Genomic DNA, 16,561 nt, shown 5'->3' with positions numbered 1-16,561 from the left:
ATTTCAGGGCCTGTACCTGGCAACCTGAGTGGCTTTTTGCTGGTGACAAGATGAGTAAGTGTATTACTTGATGAAAAAGCAAATGAAGGAAAAAAGGAGATCTTGTGGAGGAGGCCCTTATAAATGAACTGTCAAATGAAATAAAGTTAAAGGAAAATCTCCTGCTGTAAATGCAGAGGTCTGGCGCTTCTAATAAAAATCAGGGCCCTGGAGGAATTAATTACATCAGCATTACAGGAAGAATTCATGGAATTGCAAAATGTAGTGGCACAGACCAGCACGAGCTGCTGTTGCAAATGGGGAAACTGCAGGAGAGTCTTAACAATTTCTGAGCTGATATGCAGGACATTGTAGTCACATAATAGCAGTTTAGACACTCTCATGAATAATAGTATTCAGCGGTAATGACAAATGATATTACGCATACTTCGCAGTTGAAGTCATTTAACTTTATTTCTTTGCTTCTAAGGCTGTATATTAAAAGTGGTCCAGTGAAATCTGAAGAGAAAATGGTATAAAAAAATATATTTGAGTGAAATTAGTTCTAATTAAATTTAGAAAGGTTTGCCGATTTATAGTGGTGTGTGTGTTTGTGTGTATCTATCTATCTCTACCTCTATCTATCTGTATCTCAAAATTCACAGTGAATGGCCAGCACACCAAGACTTTCCCCAGAATAATGTTTTCTGATAACAAGGAACAGGGGCAAATGGATGCCTGATAGCAAAGCAGGGATATGTGCAGGCTGCAAGAAAGCCTAGGGGTGTCTGATATGGCCCTGGGGCTTTATGTTGTCTTACCCCTGATGCAAGTATGAAAGAGAATCAAGGAAGGTAACTTCTTTTCCTTCACCAGGAAGGTTCCTTTAGCAACTTGTAAGAAAGTTGATCTTAGCTGGTTGTTGTTGTTGTTGTTGTTCAGTCGTTTAGTCGTATCCGACTCTCCGTGACCCCATGGACCAGAGCACGCCAGGCACTCCTGTCTTCCACTGCCTCCCGCAGTTTGGTCAAACTCATGCTGGTAGCTTCGAGAACACTGTCCAACCATCTCATCCTCTGTTGTCCTCTTCTCCTTGTGCTCTCAATCTTTCCCAACATCAGGGTCTTTTGCAGGGAGTCTTCTCTTCTCATGAGGTAGCCAAAGTACTTTTCTCCTAAGAGCTCCAAGGAAATGGGAGCATTTTCATGTAATAATTAGTCCTCTGAAAGAACTATGCAGTAACAGGAGTACCAGCGTGGCCCTGCGACTGTGGGTAACTGGGTCTGTGGGTGCCCATGCAGCATGCATGACCATAGAACCAAAATTTGTAGGTGAGTAATTTTGTGGGTGCTTGGGCACCAGGGCCTCAGGGAGTTGGCACCTATGTGCAGTAAGTATTTGCTTGGATCACTACAGTACTAACCTGCTGTTATGGGGTGGAAGTGTCCAATGACAATCATGTAATGGGTCTTGCAGCTATTTTAGTTCTCCTGTTTAAAAATAGAAACATTTACATACCACCTCACGTCAGTGCTCAAAGAATAGTCACCAGATATTATATTAATAACATTAAGGTGATGTTGTCTAAGAATGTTTTAATAATAATAAAAATGAAACAATAAAAAGCATTTGTGTTCACAAACTTCATAGCTGGTGGAGCCCAGTTTGAAGTTCAGGTTCTTATGGTATTTTTTTTACTTGGAGTCAAGTTACTTTATTAAGCAATATTAATCACCTATCCCTATAGCTGTTTCAGTTAATTAACTATTGCATTCATTGAAGAGTAAAAAAATATAGGTGGAACTGAGCTAACAAGCCCCATCAGCAGAAGCCCTACAGAAGGCCTTCTGCTTGCATTATAGGGCTTTCCTTCCTCTCCTCCTCCATACCCCCACACCCCTAAAAGTTGATGAGGAGGGATCCTGGAGAACCCCCGAGAACATCACATGGGGAAGGAGAGGGGGGTTCAGATCAAAAGAGTGTGATGCTGAATTCCACCCCAGCTCCCCCAAAGCAATTATTTGCTGTTATGGGTCTATAAATACTGTAAATTAATTGCATGTAATGTTTTTTTGTCTTTGCAGAACTAATTTTGTTATATCATATTTTATGGACATTTTAAAAACACTATAAGGGAAGTATTCAACTAAGTGTTACTCTGAGTAGACCCACTGAAATTAATGACCTTAGTCTTGTTCATTAATTTCAGTGAGTCTATTCTAAATAAAACTTAGTTGAATGCTACCCTGAAAGTAGTATGATATATTCTCCTCTGATATTCTCCTCTTTTTTTATTCTTTTCTTTCTTTTTAATTCAGCCTTACAGATAAGCACCATGTTGGCAAAGCAATAAATTACTTTAAACTGCTTTACCTTTATTTTTGAAATGTTTTTTTTTTTTAAAGAAGAAAATAAGAATATTGCTTCTCAGTTAAAACAAATTATTTGAACTGGATCACATAACTTTAGATCTAACTTTAAATATTTTTGTAACAGTGACAATTTATACCAAATGACCTCACAGCTTGAATGCATGACATGGAATCAAATGAACTTGGGATCTCAACTTAAGGGGTAAGGTTTTTGTTTTTGTTTTGTTTTTAAATCAATCTTATATTGCAGAATTATGATATAATTTTTTTTTTATAAAACGACTTATCAAAATATTAAACTTCTTAGCATGTGGATATTTGTCACTGACATCCTGGCTGTTTATGTTTGTGTGTGTGTTAGATTTTGAAATGCTCAATAAAACCATTTTTTTCTTGAGCGTGTTAAGCAGTTAAAGGGCACAAGAGAGCAATATTATCTAATTTGTTATGAGCTATAATCTTTTATATAACACATTATAGGTGCGGATTGCATTCATTTTATAACATTTGAAAAAATATATATGGTGCAGTCATAAGCACTTCTGATAATCATGCTTTCACTTACACTGGTGTAATCGTGTAGATTTACAGTATCCATTGATGTACAGTGAAATCTTATTTATGTCTACTCAAAAGTAAGTCCCATTGAGTTCAGTTGAACTTACTCTCAGGTAAGAACATATATGACTGCAGCCTGATAGTCCCATAGATGCCTTGGCTGTGACAGCATTCATTCATTGATGTGGATGGTATTCTGGACTAACCAGCCTTTTTATTTTTGGGGTGACTTTCAGAACAGTGGCACTATTTTTCACCAGCATTTCTTAACAAAACCATACACCTTGAATAAACTTGCAGCTTTTTGGAATAACTCCATAAATGGAGCTGATCAAAATCTGTGCCTACTGCATCCAGCCTTCCCAAAACTGCAGGGCTGTGTCGCAGGGAGCTTGCGAGATGGAGAGTACCTAGGAACAGGGCCAGCAGGCAGAAAAATAAAGTTTGGGCATAGTAACCACATAGAAAAAGCCAAGCTGACTATTGCCTAGTATAAACCCAAGCCTGACCAGGGATACCAGATGTTGGGGTCTGGGTGATGCCTGGGGTTGGGGAACTGAGTTCTCTGGGTTTGGAATGGACCCAAGTGCTAAAGTTCATCACTTTGGAAAGAGTGTGGAGGCAGGGTCCAACACAACAGGATTTTATTTACTTACGATACATAATGGAGGGTGGATATGTGGGGAAAACCTCGTTTGGCCCTTTAATTTTCTTTCAACTGGCCCGAAAGAGGGGAAACCCTAAGGCTGATCTGGAAGCTTTTACAGCTTTGCCAGGTCAGAAGAAACCAGTGGTCTGCTTGGATGGGCTGTGTCACTCTGGAGCCTGAGGCAGGACTATGGGCCTGGAGATGGTTTTAGTCAGTGGCCTTGCTTGCTCACAAAAAGAGCAACAGAGCTCAGGTCAAAGCCACAGTGGGTCCCGGTTCCAGCCACAGTGGCTCCTGACAGTAACAATGCCGCAGCCCACGCTTTCCTTTTCTCCATCCCTTTTCAAATGTCTTATTTTAATCTTCCTCCCCATTTCTTTATACTTTTTCCGTCTCTTGCGTCCTTTTATTACCTTGAATTCTCATAGATCTTACCGTACATCCGTTGCCTTTGCTTTTCCGCTGTCCCTCCCATTTTCCTTAGCTTCCTCCCTATGGACCGGACTGTTGTTCTCTCCCACCTGTAGGGAGTGGGCTCCAGTCTGGCCACTGCTTGCCCAGAAATTGTTTCCTGTTACCCTGGAAGCAGGAAGTCCTTCTTGAAGGAGCCGCATGCTACTAAAGATATTTGATGAGGCTGCAGGCAGGATATGGAGGCGGTTATGGACCGTGCACTCCTTTCTTTCCTGAAGTTTGAACAGAGTGGGGAGATGAAGGTCATTATAAGTATAGCAATCAGAGGACAACTCACAGAATTTAATGTTGGCTAGCATGTTTTGGTGGAGTAGAACCTTTCGACTGTGTGAGTTATAAATGATATTTGTATCTGGTGTGTAGATTTGAAATCAACATTTGAGAGAAAATAAGAAAATGCATTTTCACAAATGTATGAAAGAAATGATTCACTATATTTTAAATAATTATAATTGCTTTATTTTCATTTATATGTAATTGCTTTTTTCTGGCAAGGTGTTTACTTGCATCTTCTGAGAGTAAAGCTGCAGCATTTTATTTTATTTTTTAAAAGATAGATGGGTATTAACTACAGTGGTACCTCTCGTTACGAACTTAATCTGTTCTGGAGGTCCGTTCTTAACCTGAAACCGTTCTTAACCTGAGGTACCACTTTAACTAATGGGGCCTCCCGCTGCCACTGCGCCGCCACCGCATGATTTCTGTTCTCATCCTGAGGTAAAGCTCTTAACCCGAGGTACTACTTTGGGGTTAGCGGAGTCTGTAACCCAAAGTGTTTGTAACCCAAAGTGTTTGTAACCTGAGGCGTTTATAACCCAAGGTACCACTGTAATAGATAATAGTTGGATCCTTCTGGTGTTAGCATGTTGAAAATAATTTTGGTTTGAAGAAAAGCAAATTTCCTTGTCCTATCTTATAACAATATTTATTTGTGGACTGAAATCCCACAGTTCAAACAGCCTAGCTGCAACTGGAAGAGTTGTCTCACTTAGTCTCACTGAGACCAACGTGCATTAAGTGCACATTTCTCTGTGTTGGAATTCCTCCACACCCTCCCATTTGAGGTTCTGAATTAGTTTTTCCTGACTATGCTTTGTGTATTTGTTGAAACCAAGCCCTAACAGAAGCATGAAAAATTAGATCTGAGCATTCCCCATCCACACATAATCAATTATTGTCAAGAGATTCTTTCTAAAAAAAATTAAAATAGTGGGAAGGGAGACATAAAGATGAAGTAGTAGTAGTTGCTCATCCAGGTCTCCCCCCACCCCCCAAAAATCCAGCATGTGCAGACATAGTATGTACTTATTATACAGAAGCCCTGGAATGAGCTGAAAACTAAATAAAGATAGAGTGTAAGTAATGTGAGTTTGACATGACACTAAACAGAAATGGATTAACCTATAGTGCAAGAGATATCCTAACATGTCACTGGAAATCTTAACCAAAATGTATACTATCTAATTATGGGGAGGTAGCATTATTAGATAGCACTCTTATTCAGTGCTACTTGTTTCAAATGATTCAGCACTGCATATGCTAGCAATTAAAAAACAACACTTTTTCTATTTCAGCTCATTTTCTGTGTGTTGGACATGAGGAGTCCTGCCCCCTTAAAAAAGAAAGGAAATAAAATTGGGCCAGTAAGCAAATTTACAGTGAGAACATATGATGGAGCGCATTGTTTATGTTGCTATGGCAGCACTGAGAAAACGTGTCATTTATTATATGGAAACTGCTACATATAAAGTCATGCTAAGATGACTGAAAATCGAAACCTGTAGTTATCTCAGTGGTGTGGTTGCAATCCGTTGCGAATAAACGGAAGTTAATGATGCTACTTATTCATCTTGGTAAGCTTATAAAAACAAATAAGCCCTACTCCTAGGATGTAGCAAACTGTTATATCCTCTATTGCAGGGCTTGGGAACCCATGACCCTCCAGATGTTATTGAACCACAAATGCCATAATCCCTGACCACTGGCTGGGGCTGATGGAAGTGCAAACCCAACAACATCTGGAAGATCACAGTTTTCCCATCTCTGCTGGATAGTTTGAGCACAGATGGGAATAATATTAACAACACATACCTCCAACTGATTAAAGGATTCTTAAGCTGCTTCCTTGGTGAACGTTATTGTATGACCCATGTAATGTGTTTGCAGACTTGCATGAGCCCCTGTCAGGCAAAAATGCAGGATACAAATAAATAACAATAATAACAACAATAACAATAATGTACTCTTGCATCCCATTCAGATATGGTACTTGTTACATTGCAAAAAAAAATGTGCAGGATAAAATTCACATTACATAGTAAAATGTAAAATGTAATGGTAACATGGTAATGAACTGAGGCCAATGTTTCCAGCGGTACATTTGACATCTGGCATGTAACTCACAGGAGAGAAAAAATGGAAAGAACACCAAGTTTCTCAACAATCCATCATATTACATGGTTTTGATTTTTTTTAAAAAAATCTCAATACACTAATAATAATAATAATAAATAATAAATTTTATTTATATCCCGCCCTCCCCAGCCGAAGCCGGGCTCAGGGCGGCTAACAACAATAAAACAGTACAGAAGTATAACATAAACAACATTCTAAAATCATTCATTATAAAAATTAATTAATTCAAGCCACTGGCAACCATTGGGCCAGAGCTCTGCGAAGATTGCCGAGGGAGGGAGTCAGGCTGTGCCCTAGCCAAAGGCCTGGTGGAACAGCTCTGTCTTGCAGGCCCTGCGGAAAGATGTCAAGTCCCGCAAGGCCCTGGTCTCTTGTGACAGAGCGTTCCACCAGATCGGAGCCACAGCCGAAAAAGCCCTGGCTCTACCCACTTCTGCCTTTTTTTTTTTTTTTTGGAGGCCATTTCGGACTTTTCTCCTTCATTGTCTGCAATTTCCTCTTTAGATATGATGTTTTGTCTCTTCTAGAGAAAATATCCTGCAAAATGAAGAAGCATATAAACCTTGTCTGAGATCCAAGTAATTAAAGCAAGGAAGAGGTTACTCTTTAGGGATCTGGTGGAGGAGGAGGAAACCCCCTGGCTTAAACAGAAATATTGAAAGTAGAATGAAGACAATAAATGGCATTCTATGCATCCATAAGTGCAGACTTTTAGCAGTGATGCGACCTGGGTTGTTTAGGAGGAAAAAGCAAAGAGAAGATGGAATCATGACGAACGATCTATGGTAAAGTCAATTTAAATGTTTTGGTATAGGCCAAGATTGTAGAATCTGTGGAAAATCAGAGCTAGACATAGCCTCATCGTTGGTAATATGAGCCAAAATAGTTATCTGTCTTCTTTGGCTGAGAGAGTTACAAAACACAGCGCCTTCAGTTTCAGTTGCCATGAACATAAGCTACTCTTCCTAAGATTTACATCTTTAAAATACATGGGCTGTTCATAAGGGATTCCCAGGAGTGTAGTGTTTCAGATGTTTCCCTCCTTCTTGAAGAACTTAATGAATATTGGCATCCTTCTTTGCATTGAAATATGTGGCTTCCACATATCTTTTCACAGATTATAGCCTTTATATACTTGCTGTCATTTTCCTATGTGATTCAGTTAAGATTTCCTTCCCATACTATACTGCAACAAATGTTTGAAAAGGATTTCAAAATCTGAGAAATGATTTTTAAAAAAAGTACCATAGCAGATTCTGCTTGGGGGCATATGTGATTGGACATAGGCATAGCCCTAATAGTACACAATGATGGGTGGTGTACACAGAAATCATCTCCATACCTAGCTTCTGGAACAGCCTTCCAGAAGGGGTAGATGTTGCTGGATTTAGGCCCCAACTTGTCAAACACTTGGTTTTAGTACGACTGATGATTTTCTGAAAGGGCTACATCCATCATTGCTGTGTGCACACTCATAGTTGGAATCACTGTCCTTTGAACAGCTCTCTTCAAGGGTCACCAAGCTTTGGGCCCCACTTGGAATTTTGAGGAAGTGCCATGGGCACCAGTCATAAAACAGCTGCCATTGGGGTGTGACGCAACACAAAATGGTTCCATGGTTGTGGCACAACACACAGTAGATACTTTGAAGGCGCAACCACATCTAAAAGAGCAGAAAAGGAGGTGGGGACATAAAATGGTGTGGGCATATCACTCACCTGTCAGCAACCTCATTAATTAGTGGGAAAGGTACCCATATCAGCCACTGCCACACTCAAGAGAGAGGAGCTCTTTGCAACTCTCCTCTGTTCAAAATGAATGGGAAGGTGGGTATCCAATCCTGGAATCCAATGAAGTTTAATGGGGTGTGTTCAGTGTAGAAGAGTCTGAGCCTGTGCAAACAGGAACTGGGCAGGAAAAACTAACATGTTATGTATTTTTGAACCATAAACAACTTACCTAAGCCCACCACTATATCCCTGTCCAGCAACTGTGCTCCCCAGATTCGGTGCTGCTGAGAGTATCACCTGCCCTGGAAGTCCACTTAGAAACTGGGCTTTTAGTGTTGCAGCTCCAGATCTCTGGAATTAATTATGAGACAGGTGTCCAGTGTTTAGGCACCTGAGGTGTGATCCAGTCATTTGTGAAAAATTAATTGTACATCTATAGAATTTGCAGAATGGTTTAAATTGTTTTCAGAATTTGGATTTATCTTACTTTTTATTGTGTTGTACACTGCTTTGATGGCCTCAATCTGCGAAGGGGTTTATAAATTTCGTAAAACACTGTATAAATAAATATATATATTCTGAGACCTTTCACCATAGGAAGTACTAGCAGGCATGCTGGTATCTGTGGGCACTGTATCGTTGACACTGAAATAATAGCAAGTTCATGTACTCCATTGTGAGTAAACCTTAAACCACAGATCAAGTGATGTATATGACATTCGGTAAAATCACACATGCACAAATGAGATGTGTTTTTCAGGACCCTAACCCTGCTCCTGAGACTGTGATTTCATAGAACCAGAGTTATAACGGACCCAAAGGATCATGTAGTCCAACTCCCTGCAATGCAGTAATCACAGCTATATTTAACTGTTTTTAATACTGATTCTTAAATTGCCCAAACCTACCCTCAGACCTGCTGGTGAAAGGTGGGTGATAAATTCTTTTTCATATTAAAACAGTACACTCCAAATATAATCAATTCACACGACCCTAAAATTAAATTGCAATTAAACCAAACCATTCATTTTGTGTTTGACAAAAATGCATTTAAAATTATGATGCTGACTTATTATTTATTAAGTGCATGATATTCTAGATACAATTAAAAACAAAAGCCAAGTCCTTGCCAGTGGTGTAACAGTCAATGAACAACAGTGGGAGTAATAACAAAGAACTACAGAAGGAAATGATATGTTATTTTAAGGGAGGTTCATCTGCTGCTTCTTTTTCACAATTTATCTGCTAATCTACCACTTTAAGCAACCCTCTTTTATGCTACAAGCACACAAAAAGTAGAAGCTAGGATTCCCTGCTCTGTGAATAAGTTGTTATATTTCTACTGCTGAGATTTCTAGTTTTTATAAATGCAGTGTGGGCAGAGCAATTCTAACAAGGGACTAGGGCAGGGGTCAGCAACCCGCGGCTCCGGAGCCGCATGTGGCTCTTTTACACCTTTGCCGCTGCTCCGGGGCGGATACTAGCGAGGGGAGGAGGCGCATTGTGCGCCCCAACACTCCCCACTGTGGCGGGCGCTGTACTGGCTGTGACGTCGCATGGGGGTGGTGCGTGCGTTAGTCACGCACCGTCCCGACGTCACCTTCCTGCCCACTGTCAGATCGCGGCTCCGGGGATATATTTGTTTTAAATGTCGCAATGGTTTTGCGGCTTCCAGTTTTTTTTCCTTCGGAAACGGGTCCAAGTGGCTCTTTTTGTCTTAAAGGTTGCAGACCCCTGGACTAGGGAGATGTGGAGCGGCAAATTTACTGCTGCCTGTCTGGTTGCCTCCTGCTGGCCAGGCAGAAAGGTGGTGCAGGCAGTAGTTTTTTTTGTTTTGGTGTGTCAGCTCCAGGATGGCATATCGGGAGGAGACTTGAATCTAGCAGATCCAAACTCTCTGGTGCCCTCAGTCCCTGACCCCACTCATGCCCTGTTTGGGGGTTTTCTGCTGGATTCCGCCCCCCCAGAGCTTCTACTGCCCCAGAACCTGCCTCCCCACCCAGCACCACTTCTCTCTGCTGGTGGAGAGGTGACTGTGCCAGCCTACCGCTTCCCCATCCTAAGTGGGGTTATGGATTTTCTTTTTTTTAAAAAAATCCAAAGCGATATACAATAAACTATATTTAAATAAATGCAGAGGTTCAAAGCCATATATTAATCATAAACCGGAACACACGAGGGCTTATCAGCAATGTTTCACACTCTTTCCAAATAGGTCATGCTGAAGTAACACAAGTTCATAGATGCACACGACCTTTTCTTTATCCTGATTTTACTGGCATGGAAGTGCATGCAGTGTTCTTTGTTCACAACAGGGCTTTCTCACCTCCTTCCTATCCCATCATAGCTTGGCATGGCTTCTGAAAAAAAGCCGGTCCTTAAAAAAGATCTTATTCAATCTAAGCCAAAAAAGAAAAGGTTGTCAGTGTTTGTAAAAAAAAGAAAAAGAAAAAAAAGGAAAGGGTTCTGACCTCCCTTTGTCTCCTCAGCCTGGTCCTCAGACCCTTGTCGGCATAAAAGAGTCCATGAGAAAAGTATCCTTGAGGAGTTTTATTCTTAAAGGTCTTTGTGCAAAAGCAACTGACCAACTGTACACACCAACACTACCAGCTTTCACTCACTCACTCACTCACTCACTCACTCACTCACTCACTAACTAACTAACTAACTAACCAACCAACCAACCAACCCACCCAACTCAGCAACAAACTAGCATTTCTCACTCTATATACAGAACCTGGTGCAGGCCACTGACTCATGCTGACCCAGCTTTATTCACATTAAAGAAACAGCGGCCATTTTAGCCGTGACAAAGGTGTATTAAATCTATACAACACTGCCAATCTTTGACAATACATCTGCTTGGTAGTAGCATTATTACCAAAGAAAGCAGCAGTGTATATTTTTCAGTGCTATGATGACAATTGTTTTAAATAGTCACATTGAACATTATTTCATTATTTTCCTAAATGAAAGTGGCATATTTTCTGTGCCTCACATTTTTGGCTGCTTCTCCATGCTAAAATCCTGATCTCTTTCTTGAACTGCTATTAAGTTATGGCTTAATGTGGTATCTGTTTTGTGTAATCTCCCCCCCCCCCCGACTCCCCCCCCCCCAACTGTTTAAAAAACATCCAGGGTTGATGGTGATGAATCACTCAGTTTTCATATTTTATGCTGATGTTTGCTAACTTGCCTCTGGATTCCCTAGAAAAAGCTTAGTACATCTTTATTAACCTGGGGCTCTAGTTTATCCATCTTACGAACAATGCCAGTGCAACAAAATAAAGGTTGTGGAAGGAAGTAATTCAAGGATTCATACTTTTCAGATATCTTTTTATTGTTTTTTTTTAAACAAAGTTGTCATGATTCTTCAGAGCTGCTCTGTTTTTCATCACACATTTTATTATATAAGATATACATTTAAATAGCCTTGGATGTACTATATACTATTATGCTCAATCATTTTACATTTCTTCTGTCCCAAGGATCAAGTATTTTTTGGTCTTCTAAACAGAGAAATATATAATGCTTGCTTAACATTTTGGGGGTATTTTTTTGTTTCTCGGTTGTGAATGCATCTTTTTTAGCACTTGAAATAAGGTGTTCAAATTGTTTGAATTGGCAGTTGTGTTTTATACTGCTCTAGGCTACTGTGGGCTATTGCAGTATAATCCAGGCTGTGGGTTGTATCCAAATAAGACTTAATCTGAGTAGACCAATTGAAACCAATGGACTTAAATTTATTATATCAATATCAACGGGTCTAACTTTGAGTAGGACTTAGTTGGCTACAGACTATTTATGCTGTTGCAAATATAGTTTTTGTCTTTTATTGATTTTAATTATTAATTCAGTATTTTTAAAATAATGTCTTGCTTGTAAGCCACCCAAGAAATTTTTATTGAAGGGCAACTTTATAAGTAATATTAAGTAGTAGTAGTAGTAGTAGTAGTAGTAGTAGTAATAATAATAATAATAATAATAATAATAATAATAATAATAATAATAATAATAATAATATATTCATCCATACTTACATAATGCACAAAGACACATGGATGTTCTTTCATTTAGGAACAGCAGTGGAAATTTTATTGAATAGTTACATACATCTTGGGGCCCTCCTGTGGTGCTATGGTTTAGTGCATGTGGCTGTTAACCAAAAGGTTGGTGGTTTGAGCCCACCGAGAGACGGCTGTGGGCAGGATTCCTGCACTGCAGGGAGTTGCATTAGATGACCCTCAGGGTCCCTTCCAATTTTACAGTTCTATGATTCTATAACATTCATTCTTTTCTAAAAGACTGACTGATGAGGATAAAATCTACAGTTTCTTATTGTTCTGCAGGTTAGAGAATCCATTTTTTATTCATGCCTCTTTCCTTTTCCATGTTGTTTGTGTTGGGTCATTATAATAGGATATGATATTTTGTGAGGGTTCCTTGGATTATACCAGGGGTGGAGCACTTTAGGCCTAGGGGATGAATTGGACCTTCTAGCCCTCAGGACTCTATACAGGACACTCACCCACCGGCCATGACACTCAACAGCCATGCTCTGCATCTGCCACTACATATGGCTGGAATGTCCCTTGAACTGTGATAATACTTCTTGATTGCCTGGATGGAGGATAGATAGTGGTGTGTGTGTGTGTGTGTGTGTGTGTGTGTGTGTGTGTGTGTGTGTGTGTATGTGTAACTTTGACTGCTCCCACAACTGACACGCATTCCCCAGAAGTTTGCCCATGGGCAAGTAACCTAGCTTCAAGGTAAAGAAGAGTTCTGAGCACAAATGGTCCCCCCGCAAAAGGTCTCCATCTATGCCAGTAATCTCCATTCTGTGTGCTGTGCCATAAGAAACAAACTACCTGAGGCTACAGCCCTTAAAACATACTTACTAGGGAGAAAGCCACAATGAAATGTACTTCTAAACAAGCATGCATAGGATGCATATAATAATAATAATAATAATAATAATAATAATAATAATAATAATAATAATAATAATAATAATAATAATTTATTTATACCCCACCCATCTGGCTGGGTTTCCCCAGCCACTCTGGGCGGCTTCCAACTGAATATTAAAAACAGTACAGCATCAAAACAGTACAGCATAGGATATTTAATGCTGTAGTGTTTTTAACACTCAATTGGGAGCCACCCAGAGTGGCTGGGGAAACTCAGCCAGATGGGCAGGGTATAAATAATAAATTATTATTATTATTATAATTATTATTGTCCTGCATATTTGCAGTCTTGCACAGTTATCTGGGAGTAAGTTCCATTGAATTTCCAATTAGGAAGCACACTGAGATCAATGACTGATACAGAAGTCAAGGGATGGGTGTTGTGTAATTTCTTAACTCTTACACAACTTAAAGGTAAACTTTTTTCTTCAAGTGTAAGACTGAAATGGTTCTCCAGTTTCATTTTAGAATAAAAGTGTGTGTCTCAGCTATCAGAAGTCTGGTAAATACAGGTTTATATTTATAGAAAGTTAAATGTTGCAGGATGAAGTTCACTTATTTTTAGCCTTAAACTGAAAGTCCTAAATACTTCAAGGGAAATGTTTGGGTTGCATCCTTGCTGCACACAGGGGGATCATTGATTTCCACAAGGTAACGATTTCCTTGTTTGTTGATTTTACTAAAGGTTAAGCTGCAGTACATCTTCCAAGCTGATATGTGGGTTAAATAGTTAGGACTCTGATTTGTAATCCTATCCTGTGGCTGCACCACTGCTGTTCTTGTAAATGTCATCACTTTCTCAGTCCTATCTGGTTATATCTGAGTCATGAGGTGCTGACAAAAACCCACTGCACTTAATGTGAAACCTGAGGCATTTTGCTCATTCCAAAGATATTAGCAATAGCCAACTTGGCATTTAACTGATAAATAACTTGCACGTATCTGCTGCATTAACTTTTGCTTCTCTGTATTCCCCCACCCCTATCTGTACTGTTTTCTTTCAGTAATCAAAATTTAAAGCACTGCTAGGCAAATCTTATGTTCTCTCTTTGAAACCTATGTTTGAAACAGAATCACTAAGTTTCCATTACGTTTCCTTGGTCTATTTCGTTGTTTTCGGATTGAATGAAGGCCTGTCGCTAATACTTCATCAACAGAGTATAGTTAATTTCCAACCTTTGGCCTCTCTTTATTTTCAGCCATGCAACAGGATATGAAAGTGATAACCATGCAGGCCCTATGTTATACAGCTGTGGGGCCCAGTATAGAATACACACCCATGGAGTCTTTAGAGGAATACAGGTAAGTATACTGCAGGAAATGTACAATTCTAAATGGATTTCCAGGCTGTCATTGGAAACTGCTGCTTTTAAGATAAGAAATGGATCAGGCGATGGTCCCAGATGCCCATAAGGAGCTTGCCGGCAGGACATGAGCATGACAGGATTCTCTCCCTTCCTGTGGTTTCCAGCAACTGGCATTCAGAATAATTACTGCATCTGACCACGGAGGCAGCCATCATGGCTAGTAGCCAATGATATACATTATTTTCCATGAATTTGCTGAATCCCCTTTTAAAGCCATCTAAATTGGTGGCCTCCACTGCCTCCTGTGTGAGTGGGTTCCATACTTTTAACTGTGTGCTGTGTGAAGAGCTTTCTTTTGCCTGCCTTGAATTCTCCAACACTGGACCTTCATTGGAGGTCCATGAGTTCTAGCGCTTTGAGAATGAGAAAAACTTTTCTCTATCTACTTTCTCTATGTCTTGCATTATTATTTTGTACACCTCTCTACAGGATCTTTTCTCTACTGTTCCACTGCATCAGTAATAAATTCAGTGAGAAACTATTGGCTGACTTAAAGAAACAACATAAATAATTTTCATTAGTACAAGCTACAATATTCCTCTAAATGGGAAACTTCAAAGTGGCATTGCACTTTCCTAAATATTAGATCTGGCATGTGATTATTAACTGAAGGCCTGAAATTTTCATTTTTTGCTAAGCAGTAATATGTTAAAGCTTGTTTTACAGAAGGGAAAAAAGATTAATAAACAAATTAAATAAATATTACTTACAATAGATATGTTTTGAGTTTAAGGTAGTATAATTGGAGCAGTTATTGCATGCACTGCTTCCAGTTCTGAAAACTGGTCATATAATAATCCAAATTCTTAATGCCATTATAGGATGTGAGACGAGTACCTGGAGTAGCTCCTATGATTGTTAGATCAGCAGGTGACACAAATGAGAAAAGACCTTTCATGTGTGAATACCCTGGCTGCAATAAACGATATTTCAAACTGTCTCATCTGCAGATGCATGGAAGAAAGCACACAGGTAAGTATTTTAATGGACTGCAAAATTGTCCCTAGTTAGAAGTCTGATTCTGTGCTTTGGTGTTTACTGTACAGTGGTACCTCGGGTTAAGTACTTAATTTGTTCCGGAGGTCTGTTCTTAACCTGAAGCACCACTTTAGCTAATGCGGCCTCCTGCTGCCGCCGCGCCGTCAGAGCACGATTTCTGTTCTTATCCTGAAGCAAAATTCTTAACCTGAAACACTATTTCTGGGTTAGCGGAGTCTGTAACCTGAAGCGTATGTAACCTGAAGCGTATGTAACCCAAGGTACCACTGTACTGGGAATTGAACCCATTCATATAAAATGGCTATTTACATACCAACAGCAAAAGCAAGTGCTGATTTGCATAAAATTCGCATAGGTTTATAGGTGTGCAAATTTATATACAGTGGTGCCTCGCAAGACGAAAATAATCCATTCTGAGAGTCTCTTCGTCTAGCGGTTTTTTCGTCTTGCGAAGCAAGCCCATTGATGGATTAGCGGATTAGCGCTATTAGCGCTATTAGCAGCTTTTAGCGGCTTATCGGCTTATCGGATCAGCTTAGCGGCTTAGCGGCTTAGAAAAAGGGGGGGGGAAGGAAAAAAAACCCACAGGAACTCGCAAGACATTTTCGTCTTGCGAAGCAAGCCCATAGGAGATTCGTTTTGCGAAGCACCTCCAAAACGGAAAACTCTTTCGTCTAGCGAGTTTTCCGTCTTGCGAGGCATTCGTCTTGCGGGGCACCACTGTACAAATTCATATGATTTAAATAGAAATACAATATATATAATGGGAAACACTATGACTAGGTGACCTTTGGGCCTTCTTACTGCTGATGGGGAACTTCAAGGATCTACTATGGTTTTTAATTAAGACTTGGAGTGGACCCTTCAAGTAGAAGACTCCTTCCGACAGTGGAATACATGACCATGCTGTGTTCATAATCCCTCCAACATGGGGCATTTTAGGGTCCTTGGGCTAAAAAGAGCAAGATAGTCCTTCACTTGTCACCTCTAATAGGGATGCAGTGTGTGTGTGTGTGTGTGTGTGTGTGTGTGTGTTTGCTTTGCACAT

General features: G+C 39.9%; 1 protein-coding gene across 3 annotated transcripts in view; it reads left to right on the top strand.

Moving 5' to 3' along the window:
• The window catches only part of WT1 (WT1 transcription factor), a 52,755-nt gene that overhangs the window by 23,010 nt on the left and 13,184 nt on the right, over positions 1-16,561 (top strand). For 2 of the 3 annotated variants that reach the window (XM_081165561.1, XM_081165560.1), the window contains exons 4-6: positions 2,476-2,553; positions 14,347-14,449; positions 15,336-15,486. In XM_081165561.1, the coding sequence (XP_081021687.1) occupies positions 2,476-2,553; positions 14,347-14,449; positions 15,336-15,486 (332 nt within the window). The remainder of the gene's footprint in view (positions 1-2,475; positions 2,554-14,346; positions 14,450-15,335; positions 15,487-16,561) is intronic. The other variant, XM_081165562.1, reaches the window with a different exon arrangement.

The sequence above is a fragment of the Podarcis bocagei genome (genome assembly GCF_964188305.1).
Source record: "Podarcis bocagei genome assembly, chromosome: 1".
NCBI lineage: Eukaryota > Metazoa > Chordata > Lepidosauria > Squamata > Lacertidae > Podarcis > Podarcis bocagei.
Note: the sequence above shows the minus strand (reverse complement) of the source record. Positions and strands in the feature narration are given on the sequence as shown.